We start from the raw sequence: 23,140 nt of genomic DNA on the forward strand, positions 1-23,140 counted from the left end.
AATTCTTAAAAGATACATCTTAGTATGAGTTATAATAATTTGACATTAAATCCCTCTTAATCTTTTCGTTTTAATAAAATTTGTAAAATTATTTTAACTGATTGTTCGCCATGGTTGTTGACGTCGCAGTGCTGTGACGTCACAAATCCCGCTGCTGGACTTCAGCGTGTCATTCATTAGCTATCCCAACATGTCGTCGGTTCGTCCCTTCCAATTTGAACCAGAGCGGAAAAGTGAAGAGCAGAACAGCACTGTCGGTCGTTCACAAGACGAGCAGCAAAGGCGAAATGCAGAGCAAGAAATACCTGATGAGGCAAGAGTTGGGCTAAACTTCTGGTGTACTTTGGGCAAGTGCATCTCGATGACAACGGAGCGAGAGAGCGTATGTTGTCGAGACCTCAGGTTTTTGTCAGCAGATCTTCAAGGTGAGTTATTGCGTCATCAAACTCATTCCAATATAATTGTGTAGATTGTTAGCATCCAGAGCTGTCGTATGCTTTACATACAGTACAGGCCAAAACACCTTGGCATTCGTGCCTTTTTATTTTCTTGACCATTGACATTATAAACTCTCACTAAAGGCAATAAAACTATGAATGTGTGGCGAGCTAGGGAAGGAGGCGGAGTATCAAACCACGGAGCTAATCCGCGTTGTTTTATTGACATTTAGGCTGCAAGAAATAGCAATGTCTGTCTGGCATGCGACCCGCGGAAGGTAGCGTTATTTCCAGCTGTTCCCTTCACAAAGTACCCCCCCCCCCAACCACACAACGTGCCAACATAATTCTCGCGATGAGCTTTCAGAGGAGTCCCCTAAAATGGATTTTGACTTCACATGTATGCCATTCCGGCGATGAGAATTTATTGCTTTATCAATGGGGTTGGGACATTTGTGTTGCATTGAATAAATTGCATTGGACGTGCTTTGATCAGTTTGAGTGGCAGCATCACTCATATTAGCTGAATACTGAACACACACACTTACTGCCTGATGAAATGACAGTAGAGGTGAATTATTAGCTTCCTCTGTGACTAGCGGTACGCCCGAAGGTTCGCCTCCCGCTGTAGCGACAGGAGCGGCTTGGGTGCTTAAGAGGGCGGCCAGAGTGTCTCGTCCGTCTCGCTTCATTGCGCGCATTTCACTCGATATCCGAGCAGGCTGAGGCTTCTTGTGCGGGAAAATAGTTGGAACAGCATTTGGTTTTAGTCTGCGCTTATATCTAGCCGCTCCGGTGAGATCTTTCATTAGTTGTCATCTACTAAAATCCTCAAACGCGGTAGGAGAAAAATGGCGACAACAAAGCCTTGGTTGTTTGAGAAGATTTGCTTGTCTACAGGCATTTTCCCAAACCTTTCTCCTCTTCTTGTCAACAGGAAATTTGTGGAGACTCTCATCACTCTCATTGTTTCCATTTGACTCGAAATTGCATCCATAAGCAGCACATCGTGGCATTTTACTTCGCGAGTTAAGCCAGTAATACACAGTTGTTGTACACACGCTACATGATTGGAAAAATATCATCTACGTCATCACTCCGCACCCGCAGAACATGGCGCCAACTATCGGTCAAAATATGCACTAAATATTATAAAATATTTCCATTGATTTAACATTTTATGTGTTTCTAACGACATATTTTAATATAAGAGAACAATTGTGGTTTATTAGAGCCTACATGTCTTTAAAATCGAGGATCACTTTAAGTGTCTCTGTCACGTGACTGTGTCGTAGCCGCTAACGCGCTCAGCCAAATGGACACACAAGTACGGAAGGTGAATTATGCCAAACAAAGGGTCACCACAATGTCATTATCATCATTTTAAAAAATTTAAGTGACGGGTAAAACTAGATTATGACCGGATTTTTATGACCCTGTCAGTCAAAATGACAGACAACGAAAAAGTCTAGCGCAACCTCTGCTTCCAACTGACAGATTAGCGCCGCGCACAACACAGCAGTCAGCCAGTTTTGTTGTTTCGCCGCATGCGCCGTTAGAGGATCGAGTAGTTTACCCAACGTGACGTCATTTCAACGATTTTGATTAATAGCCTTAAACTTGAATTCGTCCACAGACAGGATTCCTAGTCGTGAAAAAGGAAATTGTATTCACGCACCCGCAAAAAAAAATCCGACGTCAGCATTTGGTGCTTACAGATACAAATGCCTAAATACAAACACGAATGTCTAAATACTAAGGAGGCAACGATACAGTTACAGTAAGTCCCGGTTCGGTGCGATTTCCGATACGAGGGACACGATTTTCCGTTCAATACATTTAATGCTCTAAAACAAAAAATACAAGTGTTTTTTTTTTTTTTCAATGTATATTTTTATTTTGCTACCAAACAATAATAACAATGCCATCAAATAAGCATGCATTTTAGTGCATAATATTTATTTGCTTACTTCTTACTGCTCTGAAGAAATTTTGTATAAAATTGCTGGGAACAATCTTACAGTTTGTAAAGTGAAGCAGGGCACACTGTTGATTGCTACAGCTCTCTTAGCAGCTAGGTTTACCACATGAGCAAAACATCTTATTTGTGGTCCAAGTCCATCTGTGTCACGTACTGAATTAACAATATTTGCACCATTATCTATAGTCACTAGTAGGGATGCAACCATACAGTTAAGTCACGGTTCGATTTCGATACGAGGGACACGATTCGATTCAATACATTTAATGCTCTGAAACAAAAAATACAATAAAAATTTTTTTTTTTTTTTTATTTTGCTAACAAGCAAAAATAACGATGCCATCATATAAATATGCATTATAGTGCATACTATTTATTTGCTTACTTCTTACTGATTTGAAGAAATTTTGTATAAAAGTGCTGAGAACAATCTTTACTGTTTGTAAAATGAGGCAGGGCACACTGTTGATTCCTACAGCTCTCTTAGCAGCTAGGTTTACCCATGGATTTCATAATACTTGACAGGACACGGGATACGGGGCCGATCCGTAGGGGGCCTATTTTCAAAAACTTCAAATTCAAATATTTTCAAAACCAAAGCTGCTACCGACCTAAAACCAAAACAGGCACCTACCTTAGTCAGCTGTTTAGTTGCTGTCGTGTTGTGGGTAGGGATGGGAATTGATGGGATTTTAACGATTCTGATTCCATTATCGATATTGCTTAACGATTCGATTCTTTATCGATTCTCTTATCGATTCTAATTTGGGGAAAAAGAACAAACGTTTTGATTGGCATCGTGTTTGTTTAATCAGAAGTCACAACCTTACAAACTCACAACGAGATCAAAAGAGGCCCAAAGCCTCAATGTTAACTGTGGCAATAAGTGGCAAATACACAAGAATGTGTAACATTTTACTGAAACATTTATCTAATAGAAATAAAAAATATGGTATATATAGGCAGATAGGTTTTTGTTCTGCCTTTGGCAATATGTGTTAAAGCAGGGGTCCCCAAACTTTTTCCTGTGAGGGCCACATAACTTTTCCCTTCTCTGATGAGGGGCCGGGGTCAGTTTGTTACAGAAAAAGTGTGACGATTGCAGAAGTGCATAAATGTAAAAAATTATTGTTTTTCAGAAAGCCACAATCAAATAACCCTTTCTGGATTCTTTATAATAATAATAATAATAATAATTAATAATAAAAACACTATTAATTAAATAGATAATAACCAAATAACCCTCTCTGAATTCTTCAAGGAAAAGGCCAGAAAATAAATAACACGATTGAGAAAAAAAAAAAAAAAAATCAAAATGGCCGGACCAAATGTGGAGGCGGGCCGTATTTGGGCCGCGGGCCGCAGTTTGAGGACTACTGGAGCGCGCATACACCCAAAGAAGAAATGCCGCATCCAAGTGAGTGAGAGAGGGAAACACTTCTACGAGCCTACGTTCTTTGTTAATGTTAATATCTACAGAGGCAACGCCTGTATGTATCATCTTTTGTGTTGTTGTTGTTGTGTTTCCACTCGCGATCGGACACTTAAATCCAGTTGTGTAGTGGTTTGAACGATGTCCTAATGCTAGCGAACAAATGCTAACCATACTGTTATTAGCAGCTAATCATCGCTGATTTACTTTGATGCAAACCTGTTTGTTATTGGGGACGAAATGGATTTGTTTCATTTCTATTCTTAGTTTCACTCTTCAAGTGATGGTTGAATAAAGTCAGCAAATTATACCAACGTCCTCTGCGTCGTCATTTGGGAGTTTAGCTAGCTGTATAGCCGGGACTTTTTTTTTTTTTTTTTAATAGCCAGGAATGAGCCTTAGCCTCTCTGTGAGGACAGCGCAATCGTATTCCCTCCCGATGCAGTTATCTCCACCTTGCAATGACTGCAAGTCGCTTTGTTGTAATTTTTCCTCGTGAAGTGAAGATACACTTCCGAGCCTACGTGCTGTCATTGTTATGTTTATGGCTGCAATGCTCGTGCTTACCCGTCGTAACCTTTCATTTTCACACTCTTTCCTGGTGAAGTGTAGTCAAACTTTGGAGCGAGTGGTTCTTGGCGCCATGCTAGTTTGATGCGTCAGGACAACAATACACGTCACGACGCAATACGCGTCTTTAGGAATCGTTAAAGGGATCGTTAAGGCTTTTTCATTGTGATGTCGAGGCCTCGAAACACTCGGAACCGGTTCCGAATTGGAATCGGATTTCGATTCCCATCCCTAGTTGTGGGAATTGGGGTTCTTGCTTTTGCCAATTTGCAATCGCGCTTTAGTAATTGGGGATCGTGTTATAGTAGTTTGCGTTCGTGCTTTTTTCTTTTGCAAAGCGTTTGCAATTGGGGTTCATGCTTTTTTCTATTTGAAACGTGTTTGGACTTTGCATTTCGCCTGATACCTCTCGGCCACTGTAGTCTTCCCCTCGCTTCCGACTACCTCACAGCTTTCCAGTCCTAGCGTCTCTTAAGGCCGAGTTATACTTCCATGTCAGACCTACGCCGTCAAGGAAGAACCAAGTTACGACCCTACGCCGTAGCCTGACGCGCGCCTCTCGAATTTTCTAACCTTCGCGTCCCATAGACGTGTATGACGTGGCGAAAACGGACTGTGATTGGTCCGCTCAGACTGTTGTTTCCGGTTTAGCGCCAAATCACCGCCATTGTAGAATAGAATCAAAAATTATTTTCTACACGCAAAAATGGACCAAGCCGACGGGAGTATCATCGAAGAGCAAGTCTCGTCAAGACATTATTGTGATTGCCAAATGGCAAGGTCGGCGATTGAAAAAAAAAAAAAAATGGAAGAACCACCGAGACGTGTGTTCGGAATTGAGTGGCCACACGAAGCGGTGACCCAGTCGGCCAAAAACTGCCGACTTTTTATCACTTTATGTCGTATTTTTGGTTGGTGCACTTCATCATTTATTGTGTACATATGTTTTCTGTGAGTCTGTGACTTATTTACGTGTCACATTTCAAGTATATGAAGAATAAAGCACAGATTTGGTGTCAAAAGAGTTGTTTTGATCTTTAATTTTCAATAACACAGTTGACACACGATACATCATCACTGATTGAGAGTGCCTCGGTGCTATTTATGATAACGTTAAAATCAAGGCTCCCAACGCAGTTTGGGAAGTTCCATAGACGCCAGAAATCTGCTATGGCTTCCCACTGGCTGGTTGTAGGACACGGCAATCAAATCGGGCTGGAGGGCTTTGCGGACCTTGAACGCAGTGTTTGACGCCAGTTTGAAGCTAGCCGCCACAGCTAGCTCTCTCCACCCGAGTCTAAAACTCTCTGTGTGGCATCAAAAGTCGGCCAGACCGCCTCGAAACAGTCTTCTGCGTCGCCTGCTCCTCAACATTTGTATGTTCAATATTTATTCAGTGTTGATGAGCAGAATATTTACTTTCAAGAGTTCCATCTTGCATTGTTTATTTTTTCTCCGACTAGCGGAAATCAACAAGCATGCCCCAAAACCGTACAAACATAACGCCACATCCCTGTAATGGCTTGGCGGTGAATTACAGAGCAACGCGTTCCCTCACCGCAGAACTATCGAATGTCGAATGACGCCGTAGTCGCTGCGCCGTCACCGCAACGCGGGAGTATAACTCAGGCTTTAAAGGGAGTTACCTCCCTTATGTGACTCTTGGAGTGACATGTGGAAATCACAACTGCTCAGGATCACTTTTTAACTTGTGCGTTTATTTTCGAGCACACAAACACGTCTGGCCGCCTCGAACGTCGCCCCACGCACACACACACACACTCTCTACAGCGCGCGCTTCCTTCTCTCCCCGCCAGCGCATGCGCACACAGAGCCTGTCGGTTCCAAGGCAGCATTTGCAACAATAGTTTTGCACATTACAGTAAAAATGAAGTATAAATTCATTTACGGCACAAATCCCAAGAATTGCATGTTGTTTATAAAAATTTAACGTCATTTGAAAGAGTCTGAGATTTATTGATGCACTGAAAAACTGGAACAACAAATCATGTGTTACCTTAAGGAGGTCGGTTGCCAGATAAAACTGGATACAACAAGTTTATTGAGGAGTTGAAGGTGCTTTACGCACAGTATTGGCCCGAGGATGCAGATGCGCTGTATGGAGAGACGGAGGTTGAGTCGCTGTAGCCTAAAGAAAGTACAGAGCTTCAGAAGGAAACAACACGCCTGTTGAACTAATTGGGGTTACATGTGGCTGTTACCAGTATTCCCATTGCAAATGCTGAATGTGAACGCGGATTTTCTCAAATGAACTTGATTTGCACTTTCAACCGTGCGTATCTGCTCACATCCGTCAAATCATATATAGTCTTCCTCAAACTTGTTGGACTTCCACTGGCGAAATTCATTTCAGTCGGTTACGTGGGTTTGCGGGTGACCAAAGGACACAGAACTGCCACTGACACACGCAGTATAACCCAAAACGGAGAAGAGAATCCGGACATGCTAGCGGTGTGGAATGTTTTTTGACAACTTAATATGGTAAGCATACTTAATAGGCAACTGTGCCAATCTTTTAAGCAATAGTACACTTGATGCTGTTGTTTAACGTCTTCAGTGGTACGAGAGTGCTGCGTACGCTGTACTCGAGTTCCACCAACTACGTTAAACAACAGCATCAAGTGTACTATTGCGATTATATAACAGACCACCACATTTAAATCAGCATAAAATGTGTTCATAAATATGATATGATAAATATGTTTGTAAACCACAGACTCATGGCACAAATATAATGGCATAGTTATACATTTGCTGATGAGGCCCTCGCAATGTATTAATCATCTAGCCATGGTATATTGTGATTAATACACGGCATCTGACCAATCAGAGAGCTTCCTCAAACCCACCCGTTATTATAATAAATAATAATAATGGGAGATTTGTGTTATTTTAATCTCAGAATTTTTTTTATGTTTTACAAGTTAGACCTGTTGAGAAACTAATTGCTGACCGTGTACTGTAAGTCCCACCTGTGGTTATGTGGGCAATTGCCCGTGCGTATAGCCTAAATAATTATTGTCATAACATTGATACCACGGATATTTTCTGAAATTGAGGCTTTTAAGTCCCACAGCATGGCAAGTGGGCATTTGCGTGTTGTTTTACCACCATTTTCTGCGTATGTTCCGGGACCACTGCCCGTCTCGTGATCCCTGCGCTGTCATATGTACTTTGCGTTCCGGCACCATATGATTTACAAATTAAGCAGTGTACATGATCACCCTGGGCTCACGCAGTCAATTGCATGGGATTTGGGGGGGGGGGTCTAACGTAGCACATTGAAGTTACTACACTGCTGGCCAAAAGTATTGGCACCCCTGCAATTCTTAATCAGATAATGCTCAATTTCTTCCAGAAAATGGTTGCAATTACTGATGCTTTGGTAGTTATACCTTTATTTATTTTGCTTGCAATGAAAAAACACAAAAGAGAATGAAAAAAATTAAATCATTATCATTTTACACGGTTCAATACAAAATCGAGTATTGTTGCATCCCTAGTAAATAGAAGCACAAAGCTTCCGTACGACGTGTTTCATGACGTCCTCACAAGACGACTAAGGTTCTTCACACAATTCGGTGGTAAACCTTCGGTCTTCAAAACATTTCAACTGAATATAGCATCTTTAGCTATTTTTGGACGATAGTTTTCGGGCCCAAATTTTCAGACACATCTCTACGCGGAGCAATGTCTATTGCGGCTCAAAATGAAACTGCATACTTTTTCCCAATATTTTTTGTATGGCTGCTTTTTAAACCTGCACCATCCACTCAACTTTTCCAAGTTTTGCACAAAGGAAAGACGTGGTGGTAGTCCGTACAATATGGTTTTCTTGTGTCTTGCAGGTTTCAGAATATATCTTGGTGCTGACGGGCAGGAGCCAGAATCTCCTGGCGTTAATGAGGATGTTGAGCGCCCCCAAATCAAAGCGGAGGAGCCAATGCCCTGTCAACAGATGCAACTTCAAATCAAAAAGGAGGAGGAAGAGCTGCCATACGTTGAAGAGGAGGAGCATATCACCAGGTCGACTGGTGAGCCCTTAAAGAGTGAAGATGGTCCAAGTGACGCCAGCAGAGAAGCAGAGCCCCTGGGGAGCAGCAGCAGCTCAACAGAAGGATTGCAAGCAGACATTTTCATCGCTCTGTCCGACAGAAATGGTGCCACATCACACTCACCTTGCAATGATGATGGTCATAAGAAATCTCACTGTGACGACAAACTCTGCAAATGCTCTCAGTGTGGGAAAACCTTTGCTCATAAGCAAAGTCTTCGTATGCATATGAGGAAGCACACTGGCGAAAAACCTTTTTCCTGCTCTGTTTGTGGTAAAAGATTCAGTCGAAATACCACCTTAAAAGAACACACAAGAACCCACACTGGCGAAAAACCTTTTGTCTGCACTGTTTGTGGTCAAAGATTCAGTCAACAGAACGCCTTAAAACAACACACAAGAACCCACACTGGTGAAAAACCTTTTGTCTGCTCTGTTTGTGGTCAAAGATTCAGTCAACAGAACGCCTTAAAACAACACGCAACAAACCACACTGGCGAAAAACCTTTTTCCTGCTCTGTTTGTGGTAAAAGATTCAGTCGAAATAGCACTTTAAAACAACACATAAGAACCCACACTGGCGAAAAACCTTTTGTCTGCTCTGTTTGTGGCCAAAGATTCACTGAAAATCAAAGCTTAAAAATACACACCAGAATCCACACTGGTGAAAAACCATTTTCCTGCTCTGTTTGTGGTCAAAGATTCAGACAACAGAACGCCTTAAAACAACACACAAGAACCCACACTGGCGAAAAACCATTTTCCTGCTCTGTTTGTGGTCAAAGATTCAGTCACAAGAGCGCCTTAAATGTACACACAAGAACACACACTGGTGAAAAACCTTTTTCCTGCTTGGTTTGTGATCAAAGATTCAGTCACAAGGGCAGATTAAAAGAACACACAGGAACCCACACTGGCGAAAACCCTTTTGTCTGCGCAGTTTGTGGTCAAGGATTCACTGAAAAGCAAAACTTAAGAAGACACACAAGAACCCACACTGGTGAAAAACCTTTTTCCTGTTCCGTTTGTGGTCAAGGATTCAGTCAAAAGAGCACCTTACAAGGACACACAAGAACCCACACTGGCGAAAAACCATTTTCCTGCTCTGTTTGTGGCCAAAGATTCAGTCACAAGAGCGCCTTGAATGTACACACAAGAACCCACACTGGTGAAAAACCTTTTTCCTGCTCAGTTTGTGATCAAAGATTCAGTCACAAGGGCAGATTAAAAGAACACACAGGAACCCACACTGGCGAAAAAGCTTTTGTCTGCTCAGTTTGTGGTCAAGGATTCACTGAAAAGCAAAACTTAAGAAGACACACAAGAACCCACACTGGCGAAAAACCTTTTTCCTGCTCAGTTTGTGGTCAAAGATTCAGTCAAAAGACCACCTTAGTAGGACACACAAGAACCCACACTGGCGAAAAACCATTTTCCTGCTGCGTTTGTGGTCAAAGATTCGCCTGGAAGGAACGGGTGAAGAGACACGTGTGTGTTGATGTGAGAAGCAGTGACAAATGACTGTTTGCCTGTCATCCATGCTGGCTTCATCAGATGTTTTGCACACGGGATGTTTGTATTCCGTAGAGCTTCCTTAAATTTGTTGAGGTTTGATATTATAATTTTATATTGAATTTGAAACTGAATGTGTATTGAATATTTGAAACTATTAGATCATTCATAAATGTCATTCAATAAATATGGAAAATTTGAATATATTGTTCAAAACTGCAAAAATTATAATTAAAAAAAAAATCTAAAATTCTGAGATTTTTGTGGGGGAATTAATGTATCAATAATTTTTAAAAACTACTCTTGCTTTTTAATTTTTTTTATTTTTGCTAAATAAATAAAACACTGAAACATTTGTGTATTTCACTTTGCAGAATATGCTTTGTGTTGAAAATGTTTTTGTTAATAACATTGTCACCACCTACCACCTTGCTTGCTACAAGGGTCACGTTGAATAGGGTGCTATTAGAACAGGAAAGTTCACTGTTGACAGAGGAGGCGTTACCATGGCGCGATTTTTTTACGATGTAAAAGAACAGTAAAATTTTCTAAAATCCAATTCGAGGTCGAAAGTGACGATGATTATCATGATAGTTCTATATTAGTGCCCAGTGAAAGTTAGCTGTAGATTTAAAGTAGAGTCCAGAAAGGAAATCTTTTGTGTCTTCAAATAGGTCGGATATGTTATGTAGTCATCATGTTATTTGTTGTTGCTGTTGAGCTTCTGCCGTGCAGACTGCTGTCGGTTATTCGTGTGCAATTTCTTTGTGTTGTGAAAAGGGGGCATGAAACCGAGGCTCATTGGCCCTTTTAGTTTTCTAAAGTGTTTGTATGTCATTGCGCCATCTAGCTGTGGGGATTTGCATTATAACACAGGTGCGCTTTTATTTCAAATACAAAGACTCCAACACACACTGTAGGTGAAATAGAAACTATCCGGCTTGCGTGTGTACTGCCTTCCTGCACGCCTTGTATGGAAAAAACGCGCAAGGTGGACAAACTTTGACCAAAACGGCTGTTTTTGGATGGGAAAAAAACTAAAACATCCTCAGCAACCCCTACTGTGAGTGACTGCCATCGCCTTGTACCAGCCCCCGCCGATGAAAATCTCTCGACTCTGCTTCGTACTTAAAGTGCTTGTACCTCACCGCCCTTGTTAATTTTCATTCATAATTAATACCTTGTTTTTATTCAGTCCACTACATTTAAATGTACATTTCATATTTTATCCTGATATTCAGAGGAGGGTAGAGTAGCCAAAATGTTTTAATCAAGTGAGAGAAGCGTTGCTCCTAAATGATATAACTCAAGTAAAAGTACTCATCCAAAAATGTACTCAAGTAAAAAAGTATTCGTTGAAAATACTCAAGTAATGAGTAACATTTTAACTGCTTTCAATGTCAGATTTTTTTTTTTTTTTTTTTTTTGTAAATAATGGTATTTATCGATTTATTTATGGTATCTCGTAAATGTTTTTTTTTTTTTTTTTGTCTCAGCACAAGTTCATTTACACGTACTGTTATTCTTATACAAAACTATAACAATAATACATGACCATATTAGTCCAAAAATATAACACAAAAACCATCAAATTCAAACCACATAACAACACTATGAAATTTGGCCCGTGTCCTCTAGTGGAGAAAAAACATTGTTACCTGTGATACTTCTGATTGGTATAATGGTGTCTTGTGGGTACTGTTGCGACATCTCATTGGTGAAACTGAGACAGCCATCGGCATCGCTGCTAAAAATAAAGTCAACATAAAGAATAAAGAAAAAATGTAACGACTATTTTAGCCCGAAGTCGCGGAGTAAGAGTAGTGTTGCTTCTTTACAAACCTACTCAAGTACGAGTAAAAAGCACTGTATGGTTAAAGTACTCTTAAGATTTTTCTAAAAACTAGAATGGAATGCAGTGGTATGAAAAAGTATCTTTTGGAATTATTCACATTTCTGCATAGAATCACGATCAAATGTGATCTGATCTTGGTCACACATGGAAAAACTGTCTGCTTTAACTAAAACCACCCAAACATTTATAGGTTTACATACTTTCATGAGGGTAGTATGCAAACAATGACAGAAAGGGGAAAAATATTAAGTAAGTGAACCATCACATTTAAATATTTTGTGGCCCCCTCCTTAGGCAGCAGTAACTTCAACCAAACGCTTCCTGTAGCGCAGATCAGTCTGGCACATCAATCAGGACTAGTCTTGGCCCATTCTTCTCTACAAACTGCTGTAGTACTGTCTGAGATGTCTGCCATTAATCACTGTCTTTAGGTCATGCCACAGCATGTCAATGGGGTTCAAGTCTGGACTTTGACTTGGCCACTGCAGAACGTGTATTTTGTTCTTACGAAACCAATCTGAAGTTGATGTACGTCTGTGTTTTGGATCATTGTTTTGTTGCAGCATCCATTCTCTTTTTAGCTTCAACAGTCTGACAGACGGCTTCAGGTTTTCCTGCAAAACATGCTGATAAACCTTTGAGTTCATTCTTCCATTAATGATTGCATTTTGTCCAGGCTCTGAGGCAGAAAAACAGTCCCAAATCATGATGCTCCCTCCACCATCCTTGACGGTGGGGATGAGGTGTTGATATTGGTGAGATGTTCCATTTTTCCTCCACACATTGTGTGTTACTTCCAAACAATTAAACTTTGGTTTTATCAGTCCACAACACATTTTGCCAAAACTTCTGTGGAGTGTCCAAGTGCCTTTTTAGGACCATTAAACGAGCAACAATCTTTTTTTTTAGACAGCAGTGGCTTTCTCCGTGGAGACCTCCCATGTACACCATTCTTAGCCATAGTTTTACATATAGTTGATCTGTGCACAGAGATATTGGACTCTGCTAGTGATTTCTGTAAGTCTTTAGCAAACACTCTAGGGTTCTTTTTTACCTCTCTGAGTATTCTGTGCTGAACTCTGGGCGTCGTCTTTGGTGGATGGCCACTCCTTGGGAGATTAGCAACAGTGCCAAACTCTCCATTTGTATACATTTTCTGTGACTGTCAATTGATGAACATCCATACATTTAGAGATGGTTTTGAATCCTTTCCCAGATTTGTACAAATCAATAATCCTTGATCGCAGGTCTTCAGACAGCTCTTTTGATCGCGCCATGATGCACATCAGACAATGCTTCTCATCAAGACCATTTTTTTTTTACCGGATGTGTGTTTTATAGTGGGCAGCACAGCTTTAAATCTCTAATCAGTGATTGGGCTAACACCTGACTTAATGTGATGGGGCGTAGTGTTGACTCCTGCCAACAGGAGGAGCTAGAAGCCCATTTGGACTGAATTTAGTACCCCCGTGGAAGCGTGTGTGAGTGGTGAGAAAGGGAAGTGTATTAAAGAGCATGCCACGAGTTTAAATGGACGCGTGCTTTGGAAAAGTTGCGTGCACGGCAGTGCAGAGACATTAAAGACGGCGATCTTGGCAGCAACGCCGGTCGCGTAAATTTTAAGTGAGAGCTGTGGATGCAGATGACTCATCGAGTGTGTGATTACAAGTTTAATCAATGGTAAGCACATATTTAAATGGGTCGGCAGGTGTGACAATTTGTCAGTTATATGTGATCCATGTTGCACTACTTTTTATGATACAGATCTCCGTGTCCGCGACGGCAGTCTGTTGTCAAACTATCACAAAGCACGACGAACAGGAATATACTGCTCAACGTATAAGCTACTCACTCATCACAATCAGATACACCTGATACTTAAAGCTGTACTGTGAAGTACTTTCATGCCAAATAAGGTCACAATTAAAGTAATTAAACAACAAATAACAACAAATAAAGCATGAAAAAATAATTTATATGTTCTATATTTGACAAAATAATCGCGTTTCTGAAGTTCGAGCCTGAAAGGGGACGAACCCGGAAGTGATACGTCACAACGAGAACAGCGATGGGAGCGCTCCATACGGCCGCCCTACAAAGCCCTTCAAACAATGCTTCAAACAGTGATATAAGTGATAGATCAAGTGCAAGTGAGGAGACCCAAGTTTTTGAAGAGTTGGAGGAAGAGGAGGAGGAGGTTGGATTTTATGTTGGATCGTACATGTATTAGCCAGACGCTAATCAGAATGCAAACAATGTGCCCAGACTACCTGACATCGAATGGAGACAAGACCCATCGAGATTACAAGATTGGTAAAATATAGGCTGTTATTATTTTCATGATTTGAAGATGCAGGCATTTTCACATAATTTTATGTTTTTGTCTATCTGATGACATTGTTAAAAAAAATAATAATCAGACTTCATGTTCATTTTGGCAGATCCGGCAGCTCTCGTGCATATAAAATAATAATATAAAAACGTTGGGGGGAAAGAAGGAGATGAGTCGTCGATGGCTTTCTCCACTTTATTGTGGCAACAATAACAAAACAAAATAATAGCGGACTGCCGCCACATTCGACCGCGAAGTTTTACTTCTCGCCGATCTCCTCCTCGCCTCCATCTCCAGCGTCTCTTAAACGGATTGCGCATAGTGTCTTGTTATGAGCTTTTTGTTTACAAATGTACACACGACGTGCTGACAACCTTGTCTCTTTATTAACACATGGAGCAGTTCTTATGGAAAAGTTAGAACACAGCTTGGCACAGCTCTCCGCAGGAATTGGTGTCTAATGGCGTGAGGAAATGTAGTTTTTTCACACAAGTGAACAGATTACATAGCACCACTTCAGTGTTGTCCCGAGACTACATTTCCCATGATTCACTGCGTGACCTGCGCGCTCGCTGATTCGCTGCAAGATTGACTCAATGGCTACGCTAAACCAACACGCTATTTGTCAGCTGTCACCTGTCAGCGGCTCTCATAAAACACAAACTAGAAGCCTGTCATGCGATCACCGTGAACGCTGAACCGTCCAAAAGCAATGCAATGCTTGAAGCATGAAGGTGGAAATACATAATACAAATCAAATAAATGTGCACAAACTCACCGGCGGTGTCTGTCTCTTACTGCAACGTGACCGTGAATTACCGTGACGCCGACCTGTTTATATGCACATCCACACCCGTTTCCCGATTGACAGTGGATTAACCCTTTCGGACACGATCGTAGATGACGCACAATTTAAACACGCTTAACCTAGTGAACGCAACAACAACTATGATCGTGGATCGCCACGAGTTAACTTTCGGCTAACGTCGCTAGCTTATACTGTTCATATAAGCTACAGTAGGCAGCTATGCTTTGACAAAGTCATCAGTCATCTATCCAAAAATTACACTTACTTTTTGGCAAATCCTTGATCATAAGCAGACTAGTTAAGGAAGCAGGCATCTTAGCGCTATATAATATAACATCATTTACCATTCGAAGTGTTTGCAGCAGAGAACACTACTCCATGATGGCGTGAAATTCATTCGCTTCGTGCGAACGAAAGATGTCCATTCACGTGCTCTGCTATCCTTTGGCCACTCATACAACTTTTCATTTGAGCGAGAACAAAACATCGCCACACACCGCTGTGGCATCTTACCGAGAAGCAATGCAACAAACAATACTGTTCTATGGTGGACTTCCCTCGCACGTCTAGGTGTGACGTAATTTCCGAAGATTGCCGAAGAAAAGCATTTTCGTTGTCAAGGGCGTTGCTATGGGTTAAACGAAGAGTCTGGAAGGGTTGCGTTAAAAAAAATAATGAAAATATGCTTATAATTGTTTAGCCATTGATATTATTCAAAAATATGGTTGGCCAACCTTACTTCAAAGTTCCCCTTTAATGACTGACAACAAAAAATGCTATATAGCGTTTGAGCTAAATCATATGATGAACAACCCATAATTTGGAGGACGTTTGTACGTTAATGTTTTATTTTGTAATGTTTGTTAATGGATTGCTGTGGTTTATTTCAGCTGTTTTCTCGAGTGTATGTGCCGCTTTTTCCTCCTGCTTCTCCATTACACACCTCCAAGCCAGATTAGCAGTTTATAAAGTCGTTTGTGGGTTTTATATTTTTTTATAATAGGTACGGCAGCGGGAATTACGGTATTGGTAAAACGATGGTCGCCCCTACCGTCTGTGTCCGATAGAGCCTACAAAAAGGGGGGCTCCGTGGCGGATCATTTCGTTTACATCATTGTTTTGAGTTTGCTGTGCCGTGAATCGTTTTATTGGAGTGCAGTGAATTACTTTATTGAAGTTAGGTGTTTTAATTGATGTAAAGTGATCTTTGCCTACATTGTGAAAGACAAGTTGAGCCCTAGAATGGGCTATTATTGGGGGTCCAGGACGACTTTTGTGGAAGCCATTACTTTAAAGCCGCTTGTTTAATTTTATTTTGTTCAACAAATTGTTATTTTTACTACACCAGTCCTTTCTTGTGAATTTTGTGAACCATTTTGGGGGCGAATTCAGGGCTAATCCCCTTGCCATATTACATTAAATTGTTTGGTAAAAATTGGTTTCAATTGCTCTATACGTCTCCTTAAGCAGACGGTTCACTTACTTATGTTTCCCCCTTTTGTCATTGTTTGCATTCTATCCTCATTAAAATATGAAAGCCAATAAATGTTTGGGTGTTTTTAGTTAAAACAAACACTGTTTTTACATCTGTGTGATTTTGACAAACATCAGATCAAATTTAATGGTGACTTTATGCAGAAATGTGAGAAATTCCAAAAGGTACAGATACTTTTTCATTCCACTGTACAATAGCCCTTTATTTTCATTATGCAGTTGTACAGTGAAATTGTGGAACATCTCCCTTCACAGTGCAGGCAGGATAAGATAACGGATAACATTTCAAAAGTGACTTGAAGTACAAAAGTATAAAATCTAAATAAATATGAATATAAAATGTGTATGAATAGTCCTATGTTCAGGCAGTGCAAATAATGGAAGTGAAGTAGCAGCGATTTGACAGTGAAGGCAGTGCAGCTTCCGTACCAGGTGGAAATAAAGTATGTCAGCAGGCTCTCAATGGATGAGTGGTAGAAGGCCAGCAGCAGCTTCCTGCTAATTACTCATTGTAACAGAGTAAATGTAACGTGTTACTACCCACCTCTGCTGATATTATGCGATATAGTTATTAACCATTTGTATTTAAATGTTAACGCTTTAGCAGCTAATTTACTATAGGGATGGGACAATACAACACTGATATGATTTGCCTCGATGTGGCAGGGTCACGTTGTAAAACAGCAGTCAGGGGCGGTGGTAGTCACTCACTGCAGGGGGTGCTGAGGATCTGTTTCGGTTTTTCCCATCCCCAAACAGAAAACGATTCGGTCAAAATTTGTCATGATTGCGCATTTTCTCCCTACAAGACGTGCACAATGACAGTACACACGCATGCTGGATAGTTTACGTACTACTACTAAGACAGCGTTGTATTTCACCTACAGTGTGTGTTGGGAGTTTTTGTAGAGGAAATAAAAGCCCCCGTGTACAGTGATTTCTCGCTACTTCAAACTTTGCGCCCTCAGTCCATCGCTGAGTTTTTTTTTCCAATAAATAAATAAATGCTGGTTTTTTTATAGAGCTGTCCCGATCCGATCATGTCTCTCGCTCCTGCCGATTTTCTTGGTCAGACAGTGCACTGGAGTTGCTTATTAAAGTTAACGATGATTGACAGACGTTAAGGTTTGATCTGGCCAGAAACGCTGGGAAACAGACTAAATGCACCGCATACGTCAATCATTGTTTGCCTTGTTAAACAGTTGCTGTGGCAACTCATTGTGTGTAAGCGCTTGAGTGTGGTGCTCACATTGTTAAATGTGTTGATTAATCACTATGGGAACCAATTTGGCCTGTGTCACATGTTCAAACGTACAACTGAATTTCACCTGTGTTGGACAGAATAAAATGCATTTACGCCTGCTGTCGAGTGCACGACAAAAAGAAAGGATCACTGCTGTGCTGATCTATCCGCTGTGCAAATGAACCTGCCAACAGGTTATGGCCCAGATCAAAGCCGTGCCTGTGACGCACAGTGAGATGTTTCATCGACAAGCCAGGTGAAAGTCGTGACGATCACTGCGTGCACCTGTGAACTGACTGTAAAGTAAGTGGCAACATGAGTACAAAGGAGAAAGAAGCGGTGACAAGCAGCCGCTAGGCGAGGCTCGTCTTTGATGGAGACGAGAAAAATTATGAACTTTGGGAAGTGAAGCTTTTCGGCCACCTCCGCCTGCAGGGGCTTAAAGACACAATTTTAAACAAGCCTGATGAGGAGAAAAATGCCGAAGCCTACGCTGAACTGATTCAATTCCTCGATGACAAAAGCCTGTCAATCTCTGCAGCAATGCTGACAGCACCCCTGTAATGAGTGACATGACATTTTGGAAGGAAAATGACAAGCAGTACTCAATTTGGACATTTAGGGATGTATGTAGTTTCTCAGGGGTGTACTCACTTTTGTTGCCAGGGGTTAAGATATTAATGGCTATATTCTGAGTTCTTTTGAAGGGAAAATAAGTTAACTCATATAAGTTGCACACAGACTACTTTTCATTGTGTCAAAGTGTCATTTTGTGAGTGTTGTCCTATTAAAAGATATACTTAAATATCTGCAGAAATGTGAGGGGTGTACTCACTTTTGTGATGCACTGTATGTTATACAGTACATTGTCCGCAACCTCAGTATATGTCAGGTACTTGACGCTATGATGCTATTTCCTGGTTATTTGTGGTTGTAGAAGTGAGCGGAAATATGCAGAGATGGTGAGGAGTGAATTGAATCAAAAATGGATGCAAGATGGTTTACTGATATATTGTATGTGATTCTCCATCCAGCTATTATCTACCGCTTTATCCGGGGTCTGGTCACGGGGGCAGCAGCTTTAGCAAGGAAGCCCAGACTTACCTCTCTCCAACCACTTCAACCAGCTCCTCTGGTGGGATCCCAAGGCGTTTCCAGGCCAGCCGAGACATATAGTCTCTCCAGCGTGTCATGGGTCATCCCGGGGCCTCCCGCCGGTGGGACATGCCTGGAAAACCTCTCTAGTGAGGCGTCCAGGAGGGATCCGAACCAAATGCCCGAGCCACCTCAACTGACTCCTCTCAACGCGGAGGAGTAGCGGCTCGACACAGAGTCCCTCCAGGATGACCGAGCTTCTCACCCAATCTCTAAGGAAAAGGCCGGACACCACCATTTCGTTAGATCAGAGGTTCCCATCCCTAGTGTGAAATCTACAAAAAGACTTTTTGTTTGGGACGATCGGAGTCAAAGCCGTCGAATTGCACATTAGAGGAGAAAAGAAAAAATCCTTTTCTTCTTGAGAAATTGTTGTGACATGTTTTGGTAATTAATGATATTTTTAAGATCATAAAAATGTCTTTAAAATCCTTAAATTTGACTTTTAAAAGGGTGCAAGAACCCTGTATGGTGAAGAGTATATGTATAAGACTTAAATTCTACAATAAATATTTATGTTAATTTATGTTAATGAGCTGTACCTTTAAAGTCCCCATAAATTTAAAAAAAAAAAAAAAAAAAGACCCTACAAACCACGTTTCCGTCAAAATTGGTCCTGTCCTTAAAAACCACCATTTAGTTAGGGTCCTGTTTGTCGAGTATGTGAAACAGTTGAACATGTGTTAATGGTGTGTATGAAATATGGGGGGGGCGTTTGAAAACCGTGCTGGAACAGGCAAAAGAGGCATTTAGGATGGAAAATATTCTGGTAAAAACGGCCAAAATTCAAAGGCAACTAATGAAGTTTCTCTGATCTCGTGCCAAACCATCGACCCAGTAGGTGGCGGTAATGCCCCACGATACAAAGGGTAAACTGCCAATAAAACCAACAAGAAGAAGACTCACCATTATTTCCACTTGGTTCTCTTAGCACCTTGTCTTGTAGAGACGTGTCCAACATTATAGTCTAAAAAGTCATGAGCCAATCTTCGTCTCAGCATTCAGAAATCAAGTGGGGAAAATGTCCGCAAGACCGGCTTCAGCAGACTTCCAGGAGCATCTTCGTGGAGTGAAAGAGGAGCCCCTACGTCACCGACACTCGACTGTGTGCAAACTCATGCACGCTAAGGTTGTTTTTCGCAGACAAGAAGGTTGGTTCACTTGCGATGATAAATACACTGTACATGACAGATCGCAGAATTCATTTTTAATGTTAACAGTAGTGCTGTCAGGGGATTTAATCGCAGTTAATGTCATGTCAAGGCACTTTGGATGACTTTTGTGCTGGTTTGAATGACAACAATACACGAATTAACAAAAAAAAAAAAAAAGAATTTTCTCCAAAAGAAATCAACTTTGGGGACACAAGTTTGCAAATGAAGGAATTAGATTTGTTTGTGGTCTTGGTCTTGCAGATGTCAACCGAGCCCCTAGTCCTGAGCACCAGGAGTCTGCATGCATCGAGGAGGAAGAGGAAGAAGAAGAGTTCGTGCACATTAAAGGTCATCCAAAGCCTTGCTTTTTCCTCATAAGTACAGAAATGTTTTTCAGTCTAATATAGTATTTTTCCATCCTTTTATATCGTGGTATTGCTAACTTAGTAGCCGTGCATTGGACTGCATCGACAAATTCTCGCAGTCGGTGTGATGTCGCGATGACGTCATCTCGCATAGCAACGTGTTGCCATTTTGAGAGGGGGGGGCATGCACAGGTAAACATCCGTAGACAAACGTTGTATGAAATGTATATATTTCAGCTGTGTTTTGCGTCTTTTTTTATCATAAAAACGTCTTAAACATGACTTATTATTATCACGAGTCACTGCCGACAGACGGGAGGAGGCAATACAACTTAAAATTAGCGTTTATTGGCCTGCAAAAGTGCAAATCTGCCCATACAAAGTCACAGCTGATAGCTGGATAAACAATCCAAAGTAACTGGCTGCAGTGGAGTTCGGAAACATCTACAACTACCTCATAAAGTCCCCCAGTAAGTTAACCTTTATCAATTACGTGGGATATGTACTGTGTGGAACTAAGAAAACTGGTAGTATATACGGAGTGATTACTTCTGCCATAACTTAATTCGCCTCCAAGCGTTATTTAGCCATGAACATGTCATGGCAAAATAACCAATTCCCACCAGGCCAATAATATACCGATTGACCGATCAGAGCAGTTCACGGTAAAAGAAAAAAACGCTTTGCGAGTTGTCGGTTCCGGTAATAATAACCACTGCCTAGTCTATTGAATCCTAGCAGCTACAGTGCCCTCAATAATTATTGGATTTATAATAATTATGTGTTTTTTAGCTTCTAATAATTTTTTTTCCTAAATAATATGGGACCGTAATGAAAAAAAAAAAGAAAAATCCAACCTTCAATACAAGTGCATTTATTCAGTGGGGGGAAAAATCCCACATAAAGAAATAATTATTTGACATCAAATAATGTGTGTCACAATTATTAGCACCCCTGGTCTTAATACTTTGTACAACCCCCTTTTGCCAACAAAACAGCACCTAATCTTCTCCTATAATGTTTCACAAGATGGGAAAAGACAGAAAGAGGGATCTTCAGCCATTCCTCTTTGCAGAATCTCTCTAAATCATCCAGAGACCTGGGTCCTCTCCTCTGTACTCTCCTCTTCAGCTCACCCCACAGGTTTTCAATGGGGTTGAGGTCTGGGGACTGAGATGGCCATGGGAGGAGCTTGATTTTGTGTCAGGTGAACCATTTCTGTGTAGATTCGGCCATATGTTTAGGGTCATTGTCTTGCTGAAAGACCCAGTGACGACCCATCTTCAGCTTTCGGGCAGAGGGCAACAGATTTTGATTTAAAATGTCCTGGTATTTCAAAGCATTCATGATGCCATGCACCCTAACAAGGTTCCCAGGGCCTTTGGAAGCGAAACAGCCCCACAGCATCACTGACCCATCTCCATACTTCACAGTGGGTATGAGGTGCTTTTCAGCATGCGCATCTTTCGTGGCACGCCAGACCCACTTAGAGTATTTGTTGCCAAAAAGCTCAATCTTGGTCTCATCTGTCCAAAGCACACGGTCCCAGTTGAAGCCCCAATACCGCTTGGCGAACTCCAGACGTTTACGTTTATGATTGTGAGTGAAGAAAGGTTTTCTCCGTCCATGCCTCCCAAACAGCTTGTTGGCGTGTAGACAGCAGCCCCAAAACATCAGTGCTCTAGAGGACATCTGCATGGAGGAATGGGCCAAAATACCAGCAACAGTGTGTGAAAAGCTTGTGAAGAGTTACAGAAAATGTTTGGCCTCCGTTATTGTCAACAAAGGGTACATAACAAAGTACAGTGGTACCTCTACATACGAATTTAATTCGTTCCAGGACCTTGTTTGTAAGTCGAAATGGTCGTATGTCGAGCAGGATTTTCCCATAGGAATACATTATAATTCCATTAATTCGTTCCAAAGCCTAAAAACATACACTAAATTCTTAATAAATACTGCTGGCACTGTTACAAATGGCAATTAAACATAGAAAAACAAATAAGTTATAAATAAATAATTCAGAATAATATAATAATAAGAAGAATAATTAATAATTATTCCTGTAAATAATGTAACGAATCGGATTCTAATATGGCGGACACTTTTTACTGTCCCTGAACGCACCGCGAAGGTGACGTCTCAGTGAGATAGGTCGGTGCGGTAGAGATAATACTTTCGTTTTCTTGAGAGCGGTCAACTGCTTAAGACAATGGGCGTTTTGTGTTGGATAAGTTCTTAAATAAATGATAAAAACGTGACGAAGCTGGCGATTTCCTTGACAATGTTACCACAATAATAATTGTCACCTTAACTTATAAATAGTGGCGAACGGTGGTCGGAAGAGGACCATGGAGCTGTATTGTTGAGCCAGTTCAGGGACGCGCACCCCAAGCTCATATTTTTCTATAACTTGCATCTTCATTTCAAAGGTAAGCATCACTTTTTTCCTTGTTTCTCCAACTGTATCAACTTTTTTTGAAAACTGTGTTGATTTCTCACACAAGAAAATCCACCGTGCGTTCGTTTGCAGTGCTGTCATGTCGTCGTATTTCGAGCAACTCGTCGGATGTAGAAACAAATGGCGGCTCAAATTTTACGTCGGATGTCGAAAAGATCGTGTGTCGAAGTGATCGTATGTAGAGGTACCACTGTATTTAGATGAACTTTTGGTATTGACCAAATACTTAGTTTCCACCATGATTTGCAAATAAATTCTTTAAAAAT

At 41.1% G+C, this 23,140-nt stretch overlaps 1 protein-coding gene across 4 annotated transcripts in view; it reads left to right on the forward strand.

The window, feature by feature from the left end:
* The window catches only part of LOC130931938 (zinc finger protein OZF-like), a 55,310-nt gene that overhangs the window by 20,864 nt on the left and 11,306 nt on the right, over nucleotides 1-23,140 (forward strand). For 2 of the 4 annotated variants that reach the window (XM_057861179.1, XM_057861180.1), the window contains exon 3: nucleotides 8,290-10,307. The exons of 1 other annotated variant lie outside the window; for it this stretch is intronic. In XM_057861179.1, the coding sequence (XP_057717162.1) occupies nucleotides 8,290-10,016 (1,727 nt within the window). In that variant the 3' untranslated portion in view covers nucleotides 10,017-10,307. Of the gene's footprint in view, nucleotides 1-8,289; nucleotides 10,308-19,758; nucleotides 20,046-20,309; nucleotides 20,397-23,140 lie in introns of those variants that run through there. One more of the 4 variants, XM_057861182.1, reaches the window with a different exon arrangement.

This window comes from Corythoichthys intestinalis, chromosome 16 (assembly GCF_030265065.1).
Source record: "Corythoichthys intestinalis isolate RoL2023-P3 chromosome 16, ASM3026506v1, whole genome shotgun sequence".
NCBI classification, from domain to species: domain Eukaryota; kingdom Metazoa; phylum Chordata; class Actinopteri; order Syngnathiformes; family Syngnathidae; genus Corythoichthys; species Corythoichthys intestinalis.